Here is a 21,966-nt window from a genome sequence, read left to right on the forward strand (position 1 = left end):
CATCCTGCTCCCACCTCTGATGCCCCAGGCTTTGGAGAACTTGGCCAAGGGGTTGGGGGTGGGGGGTAGACAGTGCAATGAGACTGGGGGAGCAGTGGTCAGAGAAGTGAGCTAGAGAACTGGGTGCTCTCCTTGGGGTTTTGACAGGGAAATAAGAGAAACATCCCTGGACCCAAATGCACAACCTCTTTATTTCCCATCCAGAAGCCAGAAAGCAGAGCAAGACTTAAGAGCCAAAGACCAGGGCAGTGTAGCACCTGTGCTAGTCTAAGGGCCCCCGAGTCACCCTTGGCCATGGTCCACCACCCACCCCTACGAGGCTGAGCCCACCTCCCTTGGCTTCCAGCTGCACGCACCCTTCTCAAACACCAGCTCGGCTTGTTTAAAAGTATTAAAACTGAACTTCTGTGTCACTGCAGAGGGTCCTTCATGGAGACCCACCCTCACGACTCTGTGAAGAAGCCAAGGGTCAAAGGCGCCTCTCCAGGAGGCACCCAGAGCTCCATCCAGGCCCCTGGCCCCCTTCCCCCTCATCTTGGGTGCACCTGGACAGGCCTGGTCAGAGGACTCTTCAGGAGGGCCAGCACGGCTCCCGAGGCTTGCTCCCCAGGCTGGTTGGACTGGGGCCGGGAAGTACGTTCTCCAGGACCTCGCGCAGGGAGAAAACACAAAAGGAGATCTCCTCGTAGGACACCCTGGCTCCATTCTCATACAGACAGGCGAAGGTCAGGGAGCCCTCAGCAGTGGGCCCAATGGATGCCAGGTCAGAGTAGCCACTAGGGCCCTGGTAGATCACCCAGGGCTCCGTCCAGCTATGGGGGTCCAGGGGGAACCTGCTCAGATGGATACCCATATGGAGCCGAGCCCTGCGCCCTGCTGGGTGGGAATACAGCAGCCATGTGGGGCTCTGATACAAGGCAGCTGGGAGCCTGGTGAGCTGTGGGGTACAGGCTCTCCAGTCCCCACCGAGCCCTGGCCCTGGGCTAGGTTCCCTGGGGCCAGGGCCCCATGGACCATCCCCATGTCCCTCTGTCCCTCCCAGACCCCCACCCCCTTGGGTGTCTCCAGCGCCCTCCTCTGGGGATTCCTGGACTTCAGGACAGAGGTTTGGAAGAAAGGGGGTCTTCCTGGAGCCCAATGACCATCCCTTATCACTGGATCTACTAGAGGGTGGGGCCGGGAAACCCAGGATGCTGCCCTGGCAGCCCCGGGCAGTCTCAGCCAGGGTGGGCACCAGCTCTCCTGGCAGGAAGGAGGTGCCCTGGTCTGTGCTGAGGGCCTGCACACGGCTGCCCAAGGGGCTGCGGGCGTTGCAGTAGAGGACACTGCCCGCCTGCCCTCTGTCCACCACAGCCAGCTGGCACTCGCCCGAGCGTAGGTTGGACACGAGGCCTCCATGGTGCCAAGTCTGGCCATGGTCATCGCTGTAGAAGGCAAAGGCGTGGGGGCTGGTCCTGCAGATCTTGCCAAAGCACTCCCGCCGGTCCACACGATAGGTGTAGGCTGGCACCAGCAGGCGGCCAGAGCGCAGCTGGATGCCATGGCCAGGGCCCACGGCAAAGGTGGCCCAGTCTGCAGATGGGAGGGGCTGCTGGTTACCTCAGAGGGGGACAGCCACAGCCGCAGGGGTTGGGGAGGATGGGGGGCAGCGCCTCAGATCAGGGGGCAATTTGTGAGAGACCCACCACTGACTGTGCCTCCTCCACCCTTCACTCCTGGCCACCCTGAGTCCTTTGGGGCTGGTCAAACCTCCTAAGGACATCAGCAGGGGTGGGGAGCCCAGGTAGGCCACCTGGCCAGGTTAGCAGCATGTGAGCAGGTGGCCAGTCCCCAGACACAGGTGGATAGTTAACAACTGTGCGCAGGGTGAGTGCTTTCAGACAGGGGCGGCCAGGAGAGTGGGGCGCGGAGCTTCATGGCTGGGTAGCCCTCCTGGCCCTGGCTCAGCTCCCCTGGGGTGGGGTCCACACCCACAGGAGGCTCTGTAATAGATTCAGGTCTCAGAGCCGCCGCCAGCCGCGGTTGGGGTGGCCCCGCGGCAGTGGGGGGTTAGGCTCTTGGGGAGGGGCAGCTGGACAGGAGGAAAAGCTCTGCGGTAAAATCAACCTACCCACAACCCTGGGGTGACACCCGCCCCCCCCCTCCCGCTCCCGCGAGAGGCTGAGGAGGAGGAAGTGGAAAGAGGGAGGCCTTGGGGTTTGGGGGCGCAGATTAAGACGCAGCTCAGGAATAAGAAGAGCCTGCTCCTGCAGGTGCGACCAACACCGTCCCCGGACTCAGGGCTGGCGGACCGACAGCCCAGCAAGCTGCGGACAGGGCCCTTGGCTGGGGCCGAGGCTGGGGCGGGCAGCCCAGGGACCTGGCGCCAGACCCGCCCCACCCGCGGAGAGGCGGCGCCCCGCGCCGTGCAGACGCTGCGCCCCCCCCGCAGACTCTGCCCCCCCCGCAGACGCTGCGCCCCCCCCCGCAGACGCTGCGCCCCCCCCGCAGACGCTGCCCCCCCCCGCAGACGCTGCGCCCCCCCCGCAGACGCTGCGCCCCCCCGCAGACGCTGCCCCCCCCGCGCCGTGCAGACGCTGCCCCCCCGCAGACGCTGCCCCCCCCCGCAGACGCTACACCCCCCCCCAGACGCTACACCCCCCCAGACGCTGCCCCCCCCGCAGACGCTGCGCCCCCCCCGCAGACGCTGCCCCCCCCGCAGACGCTGCGCCCCCCCCGCAGACGCTGCCCCCCCCGCAGACGCTGCCCCCCCCCGCAGACGCTACACCCCCCCCAGACGCTACACCCCCCCCAGACGCTGCCCCCCCCCCCCCCCCCCCCCCCCCCCCGCGCCGTGCAGACGCTGCCCCAAGGCCTAGACCCGGCCCGGCCCCGCCTACCGGGCTCCGCGGCGCCCACCGCCTCCGCCGTGAGGTCCCGCGCGCGGCTCCAGGTGCGTCCCGCGTCCCGGCTGGTCACGCAGCAGAGGCGCGCGGCGTTCCTGCCGGTGGAGATCTGCGCGGCCTCGGGGGTTTGGCCGCGCACGGCCACGAAGAAGAGGAAGACGGTGCCCGTGCGCGCGTCGAGCACGGGGCAGGGGTTCATGGACCGGTGCTCCTCCAGGGCCGCGGCGCCCAGCACTCGGGCGGCGCCCCACTGCCGGGGGAGGGCAGCCTCAGTTTCCCGTCCGCACGGGGCCCCCCCCGCCCCCGTCCCCCCTCACCTGCACGGAGCCCCCCGCCAGCGTGCCGCGCCTCTGCACCAGGCGGTGGGCGTGCGCGTCGTTGGGGCTGAGCCGCTGCTCCGCGAAGGCCAGCAGGGTGGGCCCGGGGCCCACGGGCAGCAGCGCGGGCACGCGGTAGGTCAGGCCACTCCTCTCGCTCCGGAAGAGCACGGTCCGCACGGGGACACGGGGGGTCCCCATGTTCTGTGAGCCGGGGGCCAGCGGGTCAGGGGCAGAGTTCAGGCAGCCGCCTCTCCCAGTCGGATGGGAGAGGGAGCTCCGTAGGCGCAACCACGCCCAGCTGCCTCCTTATACCCACCTCGGACCACCCTGCCCCGGGCTCCCTACCCACCCCTTCTTCATGTCCACTACGCCCCCAAATGTCTGGGCCCAGCCCCTTCCATCCTGTCAACACAGCCGACGGAGGGAGAGCAGGGAGTCTGACCCTATACACCCTTGTGCCTGGGAGAGATCAGAGCCTGCCCAGGAGGCCAGGGCAGCCACAATCAGCATCCAACGTTTTGGACAAGGGTGGTTCAGTGACCCCAAACAGGGGCCCCACAATCTCGGGAGCCAAGCCACACAAACACAGAGAGGCACAGAAACAGACACACTAGACGCAGAAAAAAGACAGACTTACACACAAAACAGACCCATGGGAGGTGCGCACACATTCACACAGACATGCACCTGGGGACAGCATATACACTCACGTTCCACACACAGGAGGAAGGCACCCTAGCTTCGGCCACCACCTTCTCAGACCTGCAGAGTCACCAGGGTCAGGTGATTCTGGGAAGTAACCAGGAGAGATGGACGGTCACCTGCTGAAACCAAGGTGGCCCCAGAAGGTCTGCAGAGAAGGGGCCCAAACTCCAGGCCCCAGAGGGATGTACATCTGCAGGGGCAGGTGACCTGCCACCCTGTCCCTCAGGCTCCTGAGGCTGGGGGGCCTGGGGAGGTCCAGCAGAGTCACCACCACCCACAGCATGCCCCTCAATAGCTCCCCCATGTGCCTCAGAGACCTAGGATCTGTGTAGGCCAGAGGGGCAGTGAGAGGGACCCCAAAGCAGCCAGAGAGGCCACCACCCCACGGTCCTGCCCCTGCCCATCCCGGCAGAGAGGAGCCAGTGTATTGAACTTGAAAGCAGTTGCCCCCACACAGTAAAGGGAGGAAGATGAGCACCCCCTGCATCTGAGCCCTCCCCTGGCTGAGCCCCCCCAACTGGTGCGCACACAGGAGAGGAGCCCTGCTGGGGGAGAGTGTGTGGGAGGCTGAGTGGGTTTCCTAGAGTGAAGAGCTAAGGTGGAGGAGCTGAGTGGAGGCAACATTCCAGGCACCAGGGGAGCCCTGGTAAGGGATCACCCAGTGATGCAGCAAGGGTTAGAGGCCCCTCCCCCACAGCCTTCCCCCACAGTCAGGCCTGTCTCCCACAGCCCCCCCCCCCCCCCCCCCCCCCCCCCGCCCCTGGTCCAGGGCCCCTGCCCAACACAGCCCAGTTCCCTAAACCTTGCTGGGCTCCCGCAGGGGTGACAGAGTGGGCCTGGGCAGCCTTTCTGGGGGCAGCCTACTCCTGGACACATGGTCCTGAGGGGGGCTCAAGGGCAGGGCCTCAGTGGGGGTGAATTTGGAGCACATGTGGGGTTGGCAATCCAGATAGCCCTCGGCCAGGGGGCATCTTTCTCTGATCTGTTGGCCTCAGGGAGGGAGAGAGATAAGCTGAGACCGGCAGTGGGGGGCCAGGGGCTGCAGACAGTAAGAAGAGGTGGTGCCTGGGCACTGAAGGGAGGAGGAGGGACTCAAGTGGAACCCCTGTGCACAGCACATTGGAGGTGACAGTTGGGATGCAGAGCAGGGTGACAGGAATGAACACACAGCAGGACAGAGGGCCCTAACTAGAGGTGCCTCACTCAGGCACACGGGAGGGTGTATCCCCTGCCTGAGGTCCCCAACACAGACACCTCAGCCTCCGGCAACCTTTGCCAAAACCACCTGCTCCTGGAACCACCTGCCCAGCAGACTCCCTGTCAAACCCCAGGTCTGCCATCCCACCGCAGCCTCTGGGGGTTCAGAGACCGCTTCCCATGTCCTAGAAGCCCTGCCCCCCCATCATGTGCATCCAAAGGGCGGCTGTGCCCAAGCAGGAAGCAGGTGTGGGTCCCACGTGTCGGTCGGGGAGTGAATGGACACAGAAGGACATTCTCTCCACTTGGCTCACTCCCCAGGGCCTGGGACCACCCCAAATGATGTCAGCAGAAACAGGGGGTACAGGCCCACATCCGGCCTGGGGACAGAGCAGCTGACATTTCTGCTTGCTGCACAGAGCAGGACAGGGCTGCCAGGTACTTGGAGCACCCTTGTCCAGACCAGAGCCCCAAAGTTCTGGGGAGGTCCCCATTGTAGGAGGAGGAACCAGACCTCCCAGGCAGGCGGCCCTACCCAATGTGGCCAGCTGAGCAGGTTCTGGGGCTTTGATTTGATCAGTTGGCTACATCTGAACATGAACTGGAGCCTGAACCTTTAAGTCTGGGTGCCCAACCACCCTCCCCAACAGGGGGTGGCACATCACAGAAGAGGAAGCTGAGGCCCAGAGAGGCCATGGGACCTCCAAGAGAACTTGGTCCCCTGACCCTGGACCCCGGGCAAGCCATTGGGCTTATTCTGCCTCTGCAGGGGCTTGCCCCAGACCTACCTGCAGCCTGTCCTGTCCAGGCTCCGCCCTGGAGCACTGGGGCCAGCCCAGGTCATCCGCTAGACACCCTCCCTCCTTTGGACGTTTGGACCTGTTACTGCTGGGCCAGCTCAGCCTGCTGAAATGCCGAATGTAAACAGCCAAGATCCTTTGCATAGAAATCAGGCAGAAAGACTGTGGCTCTGTCACCCCCGGTGAGGGCTCCAGTCTAACCTGTCTGCCCTGTGCTCTGTGTGGACAACAACTCAATTACAGACCCTTCTGCCTAGTGGAGCGTCACTCACAGGCCCTCTGGTCCTGCAGACTAGACACCCAGTCTGCATCCATCCCATCCTCTGAATCTACCTCCAGGGCCCTTTGGTGCCACACCTGCACCCTGAGCCATTGGGGATCCATGCGCCCATGGCCCTCAGCCCGAAGAGGGGCAGCCAGAGAGGACCAGAGGAGTCGGGTCCTAGCCCTGGGTGGCTGGGAAGCAGGGAGGGGACTCACCGGGCACCGCAGGGAAGCAGCAGAGTGGGCTGTGGGGCGGCCACAGGACTGCCTGCCTGCCTGCCTGCCCTTCGGACACAGCGAGCTATGCAGAGACAAGGGCCCACTGTATGGGAGGGAGGCGGGAGCTGGCCTTGTCCCAGGGCTGCGTCAGGACCCAGGACCCTCCTTCCAGCTGTGCGGCTGTGGTGCAGTAGAGCAGTCAGGGGATGCAGAACGGTACCCAGGGTGGGGGCCACACAGGGCTCCTCTCTTCTGGATGACCTGCTCCACCCTAGGGTGCTGGGATCTGAGGGCACGGGGGCCACAGCTGCACCCAGGCCTCCTGCAGAGATACCTCAAACTACATGAAACTCTGTACCCTTCCATTGCCCACAGAATGTGGGTGGCCTCTTGGCCCTCACTGGGCTCCCATGTCTGTGCTCAGGACCCTGGCTCCAAGCAGGCAGGCCAGCATCCCACCCCCTCCCCAGCACCAGCCACCTCCCAGGGCTCCCTCCTGCCAACTGGCCCCATTCACCCTCATCTGCTCCCCACTGCTATCCCCACGGTGGCTTTGTGGGTGACTGCTACTTGGGTCACCACTGTCCAGGTGACCACTACCCAGTGACCACTGCCTAGGTGACTGCCAGCCCACTTACCTCTGCCCAGGCCAGGGCCTCAGGGGAGGTGCTGTCAGTGAAAGGGGCCCTCGGAGGGGCCAGCCTCCTTAGGCACACCCTGAGCCCAGCACCTCTCCTTTTCCTGCCCCTCCCTCCAACGTGAGGGAACTTCAGAGGGAGAAATGGGCTCTGGGAAAATTAAACCATCATATGATGTCCACACGGAGATGACAAACCTGCTGTGTCCCTTCAGGTCCTCAGCCACCAGCCACTCAACACCCAGCACAAGCACAGCCCCAGGAGGACTGTCCGCCCATCCTGCAGAGGCAGCTGGACCGGCACCCATCACCTCTGCCCACCTCCGTGAGCCCCAGGGCCATCCTTAGCCAGCAGCCGGTACCCAGACCAAAGCCCAGGGGTTTGATGTGAAAGGAGAGGGGAAGTTAACACACCTTTCACTCAGAGCCCCACCCAAGCCCATCTCCACCCCCTGTCCCCCAAGCCTAGGCCTGGTACAGTCTGATGGAGCCCAGGGGAAATGGGGCCTACAAGCCCCTGATCACCTGTGTGAAGCCCCCAAGTCCAGGCAGAGCCATCTAACCAGGGTGCCCCCCAGAGCCCCGGAAGGAGCCCAGGTGGCCCACACGCTGCTCAGGGTTTTGTTGTTCTAGTTGGAGCAGTTTCTTTAAACATGGAGATTCCACATAAAGACCTGTATTTTCAGCTTCTCTGAAAAAAATCAGAGGGTCTGCCTCCCGGGCTTCCCGCCCTCCCCCTGTTACGAGCACATGTCCTATGGCCGCCGGCAACCCCTCACCTGCTCCCAAAAGGAGGGTCAGGCAGAGTCTGCTCCCAGCTCTCACTGGCCTCACTCCCCTGCTGTGTCCCAAGGGATTCGGCTCTGCCTGTCCCCAGGTGAGGGTGGGCGGTCCCCAGCTCACCCTGGCTCCCTGCAGTTCCTCTTCCTCCCTGTCTCTATTCGGTTTTCTGGAGGTCACTTTTTCAGAGTTCAAATATATATTGTCTTTTATTTTCAAATTGGTTGCAATATATCCTCTAATATTTGGGGGGGGAGGTTGAGAGCACATTCATTAAAGCTGGGGACAGTGAAACGAGGAAGGGCTTAGGGTAGAAGCAGCAACAGGAGAGAGACTAGTTGGGGCCACTTTAGCTCTCTAGGAACTTTACGGGAAATCCGTGAGCCAAGGCGGGGCGGCTGTCAGCTCAGGGGAACCTCAGAGGAAAGGGGCCTTGGAGACGGGTTCGGGGTTAGCCCAGGATGAGCTGCTGCTGCCCGTTGCTGCCCTGGTGGCAAGTCTCATGGGGACCCTTGGGGGGGCCTGCCGGTGGCCGAGGAAGAAGAGGGTAAGGCGTGGGCTCCCAGGAAGAAAAGCTCACACAGTTCTTTGTCTCAGGTGTTTTAAAGGCTGGGAGTTTAGGGGAGGATCTCTTTGTTTTTATTAAATTGAGAGAGAGAGAGAGAGGGAATTAGAGAAACGTGGATTTGTTGCTCCACCTACTCATGCACCATTGGTTGCTTCTTGTATGTGCCCTGGCCAGGAATCGAACCCACAACTTTGGCGTATTGAGACAATGCTCTAGCCATCTGAGCTACCCGGCGAGGGCCTAGGAGAGGATTTCAATGGAATATTCATCAGATTTATGCTGATGCACCAAAATGAGATTTATTTCTTTAACTGCGTCCATCCTTGGGTGTGGCTGGTAAAGATTGTACTGATGATTTCTGCTCTCTCTGAGTCTAGTCTTTTAAGCTGTTTACCCTCTGGTCAGGAAGACGTGTAAACCATTTACTCTCAGGTGTCGTTAGTTACGGAAGATAGGATTTTGTGTTTTACTAGCTGGCTGTAAACTGCTTGGTTATTTAAATATTTGTCTCAATTTTCCTGTTCTACTTTCCCTGGCTTACTTGCCTGTCTTAACTGGACCAGGGTTTTCCTGAAGAGACAAAGTCACCTAGTGGTATTGCCGTGTAGAGTGTCCTCCTAACAGAAGCCATGGCACTAAAAAACCTTAAATGTTGCTTCAAAGGCAACTCTGTCGTTTACCCTGCTGTGTGGGTTAAAACACTTTAAAAAGGTTTGCCCCTATGTATGGTTGCAAACACACTCCTGTGTTTCCCCTTTACTTTCACACGACTCTCACCACACGTTTGTGTGGGTTCCGTTCACACCAAGCAGCTCCGCAGCAACAGCTGGGTGTCCTACAGTTCAGTTAATTCTGGCACTAACTGCAACTAGTGAGAACCCTCAGGGTGAGGCTCAGTTCCACAAGACTGCTCCCCACGTCAAGCTCCAGGCACAGTCAGTGGGTCCCCGGGTCTTCTCCGGTGTTGTTCTACTGAGCGAGGAAATAAAACATTTCCACCACATTTAAAGCTTTTCTCCAGGGTGAATTCTCCGGTGTTCAATGAGGTGAAATTATCAGCGACAGCATTTCCCACAATCACTACATTCACACGCTTTCTCCCACGTGAAGGCTCCTTTTGAATGAGAACAGCTTTGTCCCACATTCTCAACACTCATAACCCTCTCCTCCAGGGCAGGCACCCTGACATCGAGCACACTTATGGTTGTGGCTGGCAGCCAACTGGTGATGCCTTTTTCCACCATGAAAAACCTGCCTGCTCTCATTGCCACTGTTGGAGTGGCCTGGTGCTGGAGAAGGCCTGAGATGGCTGGAAAGTGCTCCCCAACCTTTCTACCGATGAAAGGTGCCCGATACATAGAAGCTGCACCTGGTCACAAACGAGGCCCTGACCATATCTCCCTTCCAGGGCTCCTCTCCACTGGCATCCCTCTGTTGCTGGTGAGGGTTTGCACAGGACAGAAGCCTCTCATGCATGCGTCACTGACAAAGGCTTTCTGCTCAAGGTTTGCTGCTCGGCCCTCAATCAGGTGCAAAATATATTTCAAGACAGAGGCACACTGCTCACAGGATGGGTCTTCTGGGTGGCTGGAGCTGTCCTAGAAACCCCAAATTGTGACTCCCCTTCTACAGACACACTCTGCTCATCTGTGTTATACCAACAGCCCACGACGCAACAGTGCAAAGATCTCCAGCATCACATCACAGTACAGACGTCTCTGAGCCTCATCAAGGAGCCCCCACCCCTCCTGGGAGAGGCAATGGCCACGTCCTCAAAATTCGTATCTTACAGTTCCCAGTGTCCAAGGGAGCTCCTGCCTGTTCTGATCCTTTGGGGGTTTCCCCTTCTTTGAAATGCTGATTCACCTGAAAAGTGCGGACACACCTACACACAGGAATACCCACAGCAAGTGCCCGGCACAGCTGCCAGAGTCTTCTGAACTGCGGGCCCTGAGGTGAAGGGAAGGGGTCCCCCAACACCAGGCAGGCAGGCCAGGCTGAGCATGTGAGAACAGCCCTGTTTTTCCAGTACTCCAGGCACCCCACTTTTTGAAGGGTGCAGGACATATGACACTGAGTGTGTGCACCCCACTCTAACCGCTGGGCCCCCAAGCAACCAGGGATCATGTCCTGCCAAGCAGGGCATCCTAAGTCCCTCCCCATGAACAACAAACAAGGGTACCTGCAGGCTGCCCTCTTCTGGAACTGCATTCAACTCGATCTATACGGCAGCCAAGGGTGAGCTCCTGTTGCAGGTGTTTTCCCTCAATGGACACTGGGGGTGGGGGTGGGGGGAGGTAATCCCAACTAGGGCTGCAGCACTGACCCTCCACCATTTATCTTGCAAGCAATCTGAACATTTCTCAACCTAAAACCATTCTTTGGTAGGAAATAAGCCTCCTACCACCAAAGATGGGAAGCTCAGCGTTCCAGACCCTTGCCCCCAATCCCAGCTCCCCGGTGCCAGCGCCATCTTCAAAACATTGCCCCTGGTGCTGTGCCAGCTTCTCAGCGACTAGCCTGTGTCCCCATGGCTGGTGGATGCAGGGGAGCCACTCCAGCTCCATCAGGAGCCCACAGCCACACCGCCCAGGCCCCTCCACATTCCCTGGGCTTGTCCTGCTGACCAGTGTTGAGTCCACAGGTGTTCTCTCCAGTGGGCATTGTGCTGACATGTAGTTAAATATTCCTCACGTCCCTGCCTTGTAAGACTTTTCCTATTTGATGAATGTGTTCACATCCTCACACGCCATGTGCGCCTTTTGTCCTAGACTTGGGGCCCTCACCACGAGGGCAGATCACTGGTGAGTGTCTTTATAGATGCTCACCCAGAAGACCCGGGTCCAGCAGGGCTGGGTCTCCTGATGCCCCAGGAGCCCAAGTAGGAGCGTGAGGCCCAGGGCCTCCCAGGATGACGGCAAAGGGACTGGTGTCAAAAGGAAGGGCTACGCCTCCAGGAAGGGGATGTTCTTGGGGGGCTTTTCGGGGAACTGCAGGGTGTACAAGCGGGCCATGTACTGGAGCTCTGGCATGACCATCCTCTGACACATGCACAGGGTCTCGTTGTCCAAGTTGGTCCTAAGGTTGTAGCCCAGGATGTCGGCCTCCCCCGACTGGAAGGGCTGCAGCCTGCGGTCAGTGATCTGCGTCTTGTTCTTGGGCGCGCTATCCTGAAGGCACAGAGCTGTGAGCTCCCGCCGCCGCGCCCGCAGCTGGGCCACCTCTGAGTGCAGCCGCCCTTGGCCGAGCTGGGTGAGCAACGAGGCCCAGAAGGTGCGGTTGAAGTGCTGGTAGAGGAGCCAGTCCAGGGCACACCACCGCTTGGCGCGCTCCTGGCCTTCCGGCGTCAGGCTGGTGACGCTGTGCTGGCTGCGCGAGTTGAGCTTGAAGGAGACAACGTCGTCCAGCCGCCAGCGAAGCCGGTGCCTCAGCAGCACCATGGACTCGTCGAAGTGCTCAGCGATGAGCACCAGCTGGAAGCGCTGCTCCACCTCGGCCAGGCGCGCGCTGACGTAGCTCTCCTCCACCGGCGCGTTGGGGTCAAAGCCCAGGTCGAACCACATGTGGTTCCTGGCGTAGGCGTTGCTCAGGCCCAGGCTCTGGTTGTAGTAGGTGTGCGGGGCAGCGAGGAAGGCATCCAGGCTCGCCGCGGCCTTGAAGGCGGGTGCGGCCCTTCTGTAGTAGCTGAAGGAGGACTCCAGCTGGAACACGGGGTTTCTGAGGATAGTAAAGTAGAAAGTGTCGTTGGGCATCACTTTCTGCACCTGTGTGGAGATGGAATGAAGGCTGGTGACGCTCCTGGCTTCTTCCAGACACTCAGGGGGCAGGTGTCCTCTTCTCCCCCCAGCCCCCAGCCCACTGCACCCTACCCACCGACTCTCCCACTGGCTTCCCTGCACCCTGTCCATGCCACCTTGCTCCCCTGACTGCCACTTTCCACCAGTATCCAAAATGATCCTAAAACACCTGAACCTGGCCACTCCCTTCCCCCAAACTCTCTCCACTTCCTCCTCTCCCTCCTGGAAGGGAAGTCAGGGAAGCCTCCTCGGAGGAGGAGGTGACTTCTAAGCTGAGACCCAATGACCCACAGGAGGGGGTGTGAAGAGCATCACACCAAAGGGGATGGTATGTGCAAATGTCCTGGGGTGGGAAGACTGAGCAGTTTGGGAGCCAAGAGGAAGCTGGAGAAGGAGAGGGTGGCAGACTTGGGGCACCCACATCTGTTCCAAGAACAACCGCAGGCCCCTGGAAGTGGAGGGTGCGGGTGGCAGGATCTTCCGATGGACCGCTACCAGCCCCCTTCAGCCAGGTCCCTGTACACCCCCGCACAGCCTTAGTCTCTCCAGTGGCCAGGCCGTGACCCCTCCCTCCAGGGTCATTTCCCTAATGGTTGTATTTCCCTAATGACTAATGACTAATGATGTTGACTATCTTCTTTAGATAAATGTCTCAGTCATTTGCCCAGTTTTTAATTGGGGTGTTTCTTATTGTTGATTTGTAGAAGTTTTTTATAGATTCTGGATGTTGGTCCCTTTATCAGATAAATGATTTGCAAATAAAAATTTTAAAAAGCCACAAAGTAATCCGAGGCCTGGGGCTGAGCCCTGCCTCTCCATTACGCCTAATCACCCACCTGCAGAGGGCCCGCCCCCCTCACCTCTGTTGGGTTAAACCTCAGGTGGTTGCACATGATGTTGAATTGCCTGAATTGCTGCTGCGGGCCGTCCTGCTGTGCGCCCTCCACATAGCGGGTCTGGAAGAGCCAGGGGTAGCCCAGGTGGAAGCTCGAGCTGGCTGGCAGCGCCACCGACAGGTTGTGCGCCTCGGCGAAGCGGAAGAGCATGTTGAGCACCGTGCTGCTGGCGGTCTTGTGCGTCTTGAGGAACATGACGTTGGTGATGGGCGGCCCCTCAGCTTGGCCCCTGAGCAGGCTGGGCGGAGAGCATGCTGCCCTCAGTGAGGGACACCACCCCTCCCAACCGGAAACCCACTCAGAGAGCCCAACCCAGCAACCCCAACCTGCTCCCCTAACTGCATGACCCCCAGCCCAGCAACTCCCCAACCCACATTCCCCATAGTGGTGACACACCCCAACCCTATAGCCCCAGCCCCATCACTGTGGTCCTCCTAACCTAGAGACACCCCCAACCCTGCAGCCCCCGAGGACCCACTGGCACAAAGAAGATTCTTCCTAAGTGGTTGCACCATCTGGCCCCCATGTACCACAGGCTGGGCCCCCAGGCCCGGGCACCCCTCTTGGCCTCCAACTTCTTGTCTAGCTCCCAGGGCACCTGGCATGGCTCTGGCCCTGTGGTATGGGCCACATGTCTAGCATTTCTTGGCTGACCCTTAGTATCAGGATGGGCTGACCTGACCACAGGGCCAGAGTGGAGGCTGGTGCCCACCCAGCTGTGGACTCCAGTCTGGAGCAGCAGGGCCCCAAAGCAGGGCCAGTAAGAGTGACCCAGGGTGGGGGTACAGGGTCTAGAACCTACACTGGCCCTGGGGACAGTGAGGAGGTGGGGTTGGCAAAGAGACCCGGGGACTTTGGCAACCCCCCATCTCCCATGGAGATCCAATCAGAGGGGTGGGGACAAAGGGAGGTGGCCTGGGGCCACAAAACCCTCCCAGCAGCCAGGCTAAAGTGCTGGGCCTGTGTGGCCATCCAGGTAGACCCTGGGCCTCACAGAGGACACACCACTGGCAGGCAAGTAGCAGGAGTCCTGATCTCTCCAGACCCACCATGGGCCCCAGCCCTGCCTCCCAGCACAAGGTCTCCCTCTGGACACAGCAGCTCTCCCCCCAAGACACCCCCAGCCCTGGCCCAGTCTCCACCCTCCCAGAGCCCTCCTCACTGCCCACAGGACTCACTGGGAGGACCTCAGGAAGCTAATGAGTCCCCAAAAGGAAGGGCCCACCCAACCAGGCAGTGTGACCCACCAGGTCACAGGCCAATGCTTGGAGGTAGGCAGGCTGGGGCCCTGCACTGGTCTGGGAGGGAGCACCTAATGCAGCACTCACGGTGTGAACATTTTGATGTCCACGTGCAGGAGGCCGGCCAGCAGGAACAGGATCAGGGTCAGGAGGAGGAGGCTCCAGAAGCACCTGTGGATAAGGGAACCAGTGAGCCCCCCAGTTAGGGGCACAGGAGGGACCAGTGCTGCCCAGCCCACCCACCTCCACTCAGCAACCTTCCAGGTAGCAGCTCCTACAGTGTGTGGCCTATGCTGGCCCTGGGTGGATGGATCATCAGACTCCACTGCCCCTCAGCCCCCCTGTCACACCACCCACTGCCCAAAGCCAGGAAAAGCCAAGAGGCATATCCATTCCCAGGAAAGTGGTCAGGAATCCGACAGATTGAGATGAGAGCAGGTCATGGGGTGCCCAGAGACTGGCCTGACTAAGACCCCTGAGCTCACACGCCAGAGGCACATCTGGGGTGGGGGCCGAAAGGAGGTATATCCTGACATCCCACTCCCGCAGAAGGGAGGAGCCCCACAAAAGGGGACACTTAGCGGGACTGCCTGGGTGCCAGGAACTCAGCAGGTGGGGTTCAGGCAATGGTCCCTGGGCTGGGACACCCAAGGGAGACACTGACTAGATCAGGGAAGAGACAGGCTAAGACAGGGGTGCCCCATGGTATACGGCTGTTCCTCCCTGTCACTGGTGTTCTGATTGACACTTCTCGCGACCTCTTAGTCAACGTGCACAGAGCCTTTGTCCAGAGAGAATGTGTCCAGGGATTTGTCCTGCAGTCACCAAGTACCCCTGTATCTCGATACCCAACCTGCTCTACCCCCTGGAGTCCCAAGAGGTCACTGGTACCCAGTGGGCACAGGAAGACCATATGCCTCGCCGGAAGGCGCACACTGGAGAAGAGGGTTATGGCCCAGAGCCACATTAACCAGCAGGCTGTCCTGTCCCCACCCGCACAGCATCGGTGTCCTTCCCTGTCCTTCCCCACGGGCAGGTGGGGAAGCCTCCTGGAGGGCTGGAAGAGCCAAGACACATCCAGCAAAGCACGTCCGGTGGAAAGAATCAGGTCAGGACAGAGTGGCACCATTGTGGGGAGGGGCAAGCTCGAGTTGATGCCAGAGACCCTGAGGGTTTGCCCCAGGAAGGGAAATGAGGGGGTGTTGGTGGGAGCTGGAGAGACTGGACTTGGTTACATTGTTGCCTTTTCGTGGGAAATGCTGTCTCTGTGTGTCCAGGGTCTGTTTCTCTTGATAGCCAGATTGTCTTTTGTTACATAGGTCCTGTGCCTCTCCTCGTATTTATTTTGATTTGCTAGCTTTTGTTGCCCTTGTAAATGAAATATTTATCCAAGTTCCAGTTCTATCACTAGAACAGAAAAACATTTTTTAATGTACACTATATCCAGTCACTTTACCAGGCCACCTGTCACCTTTTATTTCAGAATCTGATGCCTCTGTCTTGGTGGCGCCCTTGCTGCCTGGTATGACAAGGTGTTCCAGGCTTGTCTTGTTCACTCCCTAGCCCCGGCCTGGACCAGCCACGTCTTCTAGAAGCCCTGAGTCCTGTTGGTAGGGACCATGATCGGTGGCGGGGGGTGCTCACTGCTCTGGGTCCTCTCGGTCACAGAGCTGAGAACTACACACACCAAGGCAGAGTCCTGCATGATTTGCACCCACATATCCAGCTCTAATTCAAGACTGTGGCTTTTAAAAAAAGAACTTGAAATTTTATTTTTCAATTACAGTTTACAGTCAATATTGTTCTGTATTAGTTTCAGGTGTACAGCATAGTGATTAGACAATCATATACTTTACAAAGTGGTCCCCCTGATAGTTACAGTACCCACCTGGCACCATACACAGTTAGCACAATGTTATTCCCTGTGCTGGACTTTACATTCTGTGACTATTTTGTAACTGCCAATTTTTAAAAAGCCTAACCTGAGGATATGTTTTTTTAATTGATTTTAGAGACAGAGGAAGGGAGAGAAAGAGAAACATTGATGCGAGAAAGCAACATCAACCAGTAGCCTCCCTACCCACTTATCTGGGGATCAAACCCGAACCCTAGGTACGTGCCCTGACGAGAAATCAAACCGTCAACCTTTTGGTATACAGGACCAGGCTCCAACTAAATGGGCCTCCCAGCCAGGGCATAACTGCCAATTTATATTTCTGAATGCCTTCACTTTTTCACCCAAGACTGTGGTCTCAAAGACACAGGGGTGTAGACGCAGAGCACCCAATAATTATCCCTGCCTCATCCACACTGAGCACACTGGGACACCACACACACTGTAGACACTGCACACACTGTGGACAGTATGCACACAAAGCACACGCGCTGCACACACTGTGGACACTGCACACACAATAATATGGACACTCGATACGCTTTTCCTCCCTCACCTCAGCCTTGTTCTCCAAGTAATTCCCTCCCCAACTCCCCCCCACCGTCCTTATGACAAGTGGGAATAGCTGGTCCTTAATAAGCAATGGAACAGCAGTGGGTGGGGCCCAAGTCAGCTGGCAGCAGTGACCTGTGGGCAGTAGCACAGGGACCCCTTGAGGTGCAGAAGTGAACAGAAGGAGCAGGTGGGGGGCTGCGGAGAAGAGGAGCCCCAATAAGGTGTACAGGCCTGGGGGCCCAGTAGCCTGTGCCAGGCTGAGAAGGGACAAGTTTCTAAACCCCAAAGGGTTGCCCTTCTGGAAGGTCACACTGTGGCCACAGGGTCATGCATAGGGTCACAGGGTTTCTGTGCTAGTCATTTCCACTGAACCCAGGAGACCCTCCCAGGGAAGCGCTGTGCTGTCCCCTGGTGCCTGAGCGCCTCGGAGCCGCATGGTCTACGGCCCTGCTGGGACGTTCGCCAGGCTGGTCCCTTCTGATCCCACCCAGGCGTCACTTTGTTCCACCATAAAACTCCCTCCCACAGACACTGCAGGTTTCCGGGTTTCCTGGCTCCTTGCAGAGGAGTTTAATAAGATTCTGCCCACACTGACCATCTGTTTGAAACTTGCAATAACCCCTTTGGCCTTGAGGCAGCACGAATATGTCTCAGTTCTTCGCAGCTGCCCAGTGAGAACCATAAACTCTGCCAGAGAACCCCCCCCCGTTTCTAAAGAGGCTCTTCCTTTACCAAAAGACCCCTGGTCCCAATGCCCGCCCATGGGATAAGTAGGGCCACAGAGGCTGGAGCAACTGGGGAACATGGCAGCTGTGTGGGGACCGGTGGTCAGCCCAGAGGAGCCTGTGTGCTTGACCAACCCTCAGGGCCGAGGAAGGGAGTCCCTCTCAGGCCTGTCCTGATACCGGGAGTTACTCACAGACGGTCAGTATTGAACAAGAGCCTAGGGGTTGCACAACGTTAAATGGATGAATTGTTTGGTATGTGAATTACATGTCAATAAAGCTGTTTAAAAAAGTAAATTTTTAAAATATTCTAAATTACTTCAGCTGCTAAAAAATTTGAAAGCCAATAATTGTGCTTCCAAGTGCTTTCAGCTGGAAGGGGCCACCTCAAACCCCAAGAACCTCGCCACTCAAACCGACACTTCTCTGTGGCACCCCCTTCCCTTTGGGAGGTGGCCTGCATCCTCAGGAGCCTCAAACTCCCTGCCTTTGGAACCGAGAACCGGATGTGGCGTTGGTCCAGTTCCACTGGGGGCCAGGAGTAAGTGTAAGGCCCCCAGGCCCAGGCCCCAGTGAGCCGCAGGCTGACAGGTGAGTGTACCCAGGGTGCGTCTACTCCCAGGTCATTCAGGAAGAATTGCTGGGCATCTGATTGATACCAACCAATAAAATATATAAAGCTGAGAGCAATAAAGTCAAGACAGCCAGCTTCTGAGCAAGGTTCACAGTGGTTTTATAGCCAGGATTCCACATACCCCTGCGGGCCCATCAGACCAGCTCCGTAGGGCTGAAAAAGGGCATAGAACCAAGTGTCTGACCATCATTCAGTGGTCAGTCAATTTTAGCTGGAATCTAGAAAAACAGCTGCCTAATCTCTGGAGCTTACAAGTCACCCCCCAAAATCCAGCACCACAGGTAGAAGGATCCAGGAGGCCCCAGGCCACACCTGGTCACCTGCCCCACCCTCTCTCAGCAGCCTCTCTCGGAAGCAGAATGGACTGGAAAGGGCTACTGCCCTCCCCCCACCACACACACAATGGTCAATCGTTATAAAGCTCTCCATCTATCCTCTGGTCTCTGGACCCAACCACAGGCTTTCTTAGAACAAATTCTTCCTCTGCTGATCCAGGGCCCCCACCTAGGGCTCATGCGTAGGATCTGACATCATCAGCTAAAGCCACCCCCCCCCCCCAACAGCAGTCACTGCTCATCTATCCACGTTTTGTCCCTTCACTGGGTCCTCACTGAGCCCCAAGCGCACTCTGGGGTCTGGGGACAAACCGAGGGCGTGAGGTCAGAGGGAGCATTTAGTTATCAGGGGCCCAGGACAAGACTGAAGAGTTTCTTAGGGCTCCCCTGTGCGCACTTGCACACACACACACTCACACACACACACACTGGTGGGAAAGGCTGCATCCTCAGGAAACAGGCATCCAGACCACTTCCCCATTCAGTGACCTGAGAAAAAGCAGTGAGGAGCTGGCCTCCAGTGCCCCCACAGATGGATCAGCTCCAGGCCAGGTGCAGGTCTCCCTGAGGCCAGGGGCAATGCCCAGCGCTGGAGACCCCATCCCTGCAGAGTGAAGGCCATGGGCCAGCAAGTTTGGAGCACAGAGCTATCTGTATAGAGGCCAAATCAGAAAGAAACAGGAACGGGGTGCCGGACATCCCTCAAATAACAGAGGGGAGAAGTGTGGGCCACCCTGCACCCAGGGGCTTCTTCTAGAAAAAAAAAAGGCCACCGTTGTCACCACCTACAGGATGTGGCAGAGGAGAAACGTGGCCACACACACCTGTCCCGCACCCACCACCTACCTTCCACCCTCCCATCAAGATAACCCCCATTTTACTGCCATTGAATCAGGAATGACAGGGTGTAGCTTTGGCAAATAGGATGTGCTAGAAGTGATGCTACGCGATCCTGAGCTCAGCCTTAAGAATCCTGCAGTGTCTGCTTCTGCTCACCTGAGACCCTGCTCAAGACAGCCACCCAGGGAAGCTATTGTACTGCTGGAAGAGAAGGGCCATGTGGGGGGAAACTGAGGCAACCTCGCGTAGAGCCAGTGAGCACAGGGCTATCCAGGGCCTTCCAGTCCCTCGACTGTCCAGCTGAACGCAGCCATTGGGGGGGGGGGGGCAGGCGGGGCCTCTGAGAAACAGCAGGCCCTCACTTCCAGCGGCTGGGTCCCGGCGGCCTTGTTAACAGACTGCTGGTGCAAGGAAAAATAGATATAGGATAGAAAATAATAATCAGAATAGATGGAAATAAATATAGGACAGAACAGGAAGTATCAGGGCTGTGGGCCTGCGGTGGCCCCTCCTTTGGCCCCACAAGTGCCGGTGCCCAGAGCTCAATCCCCCAGGGGAGGCAGCACCGTCTCCACCAGCAGGGGCAGGAAAGTTCTGCTGCCTAATCAGCAAGTGGGGTCCCATCAGGGTTGGGTGGGAGTCACCCACACAGCCCCCCACAGGGCCATAGAGCCCCCACAGATCACGCAGCCCCCACAGGTCACACAACCCCACAGGCATAGATCCTCAGGGCTCGGCTCCCAGGGTTCTTTGCTCCCCACAAAACAAACAGAAAGGCAGGTTCTCAGAGGCCCCGGCGAATATCTCAGAGCCATCACCCACTGCCAGGCAGCCAGCGAGTCCACGGCCTTGGGCTGGGGTCCCCAGCAGCCATGAGAGCCTGGGGAGATGCCCCCAAATCAGGGGTCACCCAGAACCTTAAAGTCACTGAGTAGAGTTTGGGCCTAAACCCATCACAGGCTGAGACCCCACAGCCCATCCTGCCAGAGACTCAGCTCTGCTCCTACCTCTCCTCTGACCACCCAAGGCCACTGGGCTGCCAGCCTGGCTGCCCTGACCAGGGTTATTCCCTCTCTGTCCCTCAACAAGCAAGCATGCTTGGCGGTCCATGTCAGGGTTGTGCAGACAAGGACTCAGTGTGGCTGCAGTGATTGGGGAACCCCTTCCTTCAAGGACTTTGAGCTGAACCCATGAGCCTGGGACACTCAGAGCAACCACTAAGCTGAGCTTTGTGTCAGAACAACCATCCTGCTATCCAAATGGGCAGCCGATACCCTGGGGCTCCCACGCAGCCTCACCCGCACAGGGTGCTGGAGAACTGGCAACACCCAGCTTAGGCACACTAATGGGGGGATCTCACCCCAGCCTTCAAGCCTCCTCTTCACAGTGTGGTGACAATGTCCACAGGGAGGGGGACACCTGGGACCCTTCCCCATCTCTGCTGGCCCCCAGGGCCCACAGGGAGGGGTGGGGATGGTGGAGAGGTGGGCACCAGAGGAGCTGGAATACCCCAAAAGCATGTGGGATGAGGCAGAGAAGTAAAATGCAAAGCATCTGCAGACCACGCCCACCTCCCTCCCAAGCTCAGCGTGTCTGAGACTCTGTCTCCCCTAAGAGGAACAGCCACGTCACCCGGAGCTGGGGGACCCACTCTCGGGCACTCAGCCCCTCAGCAAGCATCCTAAGTGCAAACGCAGGTCACTGCCAACACCAGGAAGCTCGCCTGGAAGTTCTCTGCAAATACAGCGGCCCAGCCACTGGAACGTCACAGCAAAACCGGGCCGGGGGTCTCAGAGCCCAGCAGCCACCCACCAGGGCCTCCAGCATCTTCTCCTTGCCCCTGGGCCCTCGTCCGCGAGACCCAGGCCTGGGGGGCGAGTTCAGGGAAGTGTTAGTGGGAAAGCCCTCAGTGACTTCCATTTAAAGACAGACACAGAAGGGCTCCTTTCTGCCATATTCTCAGAACATTCGATGATTAAAGAAGTGAACCACCTCCCCTTGAGGACTCAGCATCCCCCCGGCCCCGCCCCACCTTACCTCCTCGTGCCGCCCAGAGGGGACGGCATGCTGGCGGGTCCTGGGCGCTGGCACAGCAGGGCAACTGGGCTTAGACTTCCTGCCGGCCCTCACCCCCTGGGCACAGGCTGCAAGTGGCACCTTGCAGAGTATGAACTTGACTCCCAGAGAAGCTCAGCTGCCAGCTCAGGTGTGAGGCCACGCCCTCCACCCTCCAATGGGAGGGATTAACACGGGGCCAAAGGAAGAGGGCCACAGGTGGGAGCTCCTTCCTCCTCCTGCCCTCCTGGCTACCTCGCCGCCCACCCCAGGGGTCAGTCGGCCCAGGGTGAGCTTGGAGGAGCTGTGGGCAGCCTCCAGGGCCTCTGGATCCAGAAGTCAGGAGGTGAAAGTACTCGCGTGTGAAATGAAGACAGTCAACAGCTTTGAGTGGGAAGAAGGGAAATATTAGACCAAGTTCAGTTTTCCTCCCTCTCCTTTTCTTCTGAAAAGCATACTTGATGCTAGGAAGAAATTTACTGTTTCTTACATCTTGGGCTGAAAAAACTTTCAATGAGGTACCATCATAGAAGTGCAACAAAATATCAGTAGATTTTGCTGCAGAACGTTTCCTTCTTCAGGAAATAAATAAATCTAATTCAAAGACAGCCAACAGATG

General features: G+C 58.6%; 2 protein-coding genes across 2 annotated transcripts; both read right to left on the reverse strand.

Annotated features, from left to right (window-relative positions):
• Positions 1 to 553: 553 nt before the first annotated feature.
• NEU4 (neuraminidase 4) lies at positions 554 to 3,403 on the reverse strand. Its single transcript, XM_087819342.1, has 3 exons — positions 3,203 to 3,403; positions 2,880 to 3,135; positions 554 to 1,572 (listed from the first exon to the last, which is right to left on the reverse strand). The coding sequence occupies exons 1-3, from the start codon at positions 3,401 to 3,403 to the stop codon at positions 572 to 574; spliced, it is 1,458 nt and encodes a 485-aa protein (XP_087675468.1). The 3' UTR covers positions 554 to 571.
• Positions 3,404 to 11,320: 7,917 nt separating this feature from the next.
• GAL3ST2 (galactose-3-O-sulfotransferase 2) lies at positions 11,321 to 21,358 on the reverse strand. Its single transcript, XM_016203612.2, has 4 exons — positions 21,330 to 21,358; positions 14,397 to 14,480; positions 13,033 to 13,306; positions 11,321 to 12,139 (listed from the first exon to the last, which is right to left on the reverse strand). The coding sequence occupies exons 1-4, from the start codon at positions 21,356 to 21,358 to the stop codon at positions 11,321 to 11,323; spliced, it is 1,206 nt and encodes a 401-aa protein (XP_016059098.2).
• Between the last annotated feature and the right edge of the window lie 608 nt (positions 21,359 to 21,966).

This window comes from Miniopterus natalensis, chromosome 8 (assembly GCF_054644295.1).
Source record: "Miniopterus natalensis isolate mMinNat1 chromosome 8, mMinNat1.hap1, whole genome shotgun sequence".
Lineage (NCBI taxonomy): Eukaryota > Metazoa > Chordata > Mammalia > Chiroptera > Miniopteridae > Miniopterus > Miniopterus natalensis.

What these genes read in the sequence shown, in the direction of transcription:
- NEU4 (XM_087819342.1), bottom strand. Translation starts at nt 3,403, where the DNA reads ATGGGGACCCCCCGTGTCCCCGTGCGGACCGTGCTCTTCCGGAGCGAG. An exon ending in TGGCGGGGGGCTCCGTGCAG is followed by an intron (nt 3,136 to 3,202) that starts GTGAGGGGGGAC and finishes CTCCCCCGGCAG; the next exon opens with TGGGGCGCCGCCCGAGTGCT. An exon ending in GGTGGGCGCCGCGGAGCCCG is followed by an intron (nt 1,573 to 2,879) that starts GTAGGCGGGGCC and finishes TCCCATCTGCAG; the next exon opens with ACTGGGCCACCTTTGCCGTG.
- GAL3ST2 (XM_016203612.2), bottom strand. Translation starts at nt 21,358, where the DNA reads ATGCCGTCCCCTCTGGGCGGCACGAGGAG. An exon ending in CCTCTGGGCGGCACGAGGAG is followed by an intron (nt 14,481 to 21,329) that starts GTAAGGTGGGGC and finishes CCTTATCCACAG; the next exon opens with GTGCTTCTGGAGCCTCCTCC. An exon ending in GACATCAAAATGTTCACACC is followed by an intron (nt 13,307 to 14,396) that starts GTGAGTGCTGCA and finishes CTCTCCGCCCAG; the next exon opens with CCTGCTCAGGGGCCAAGCTG.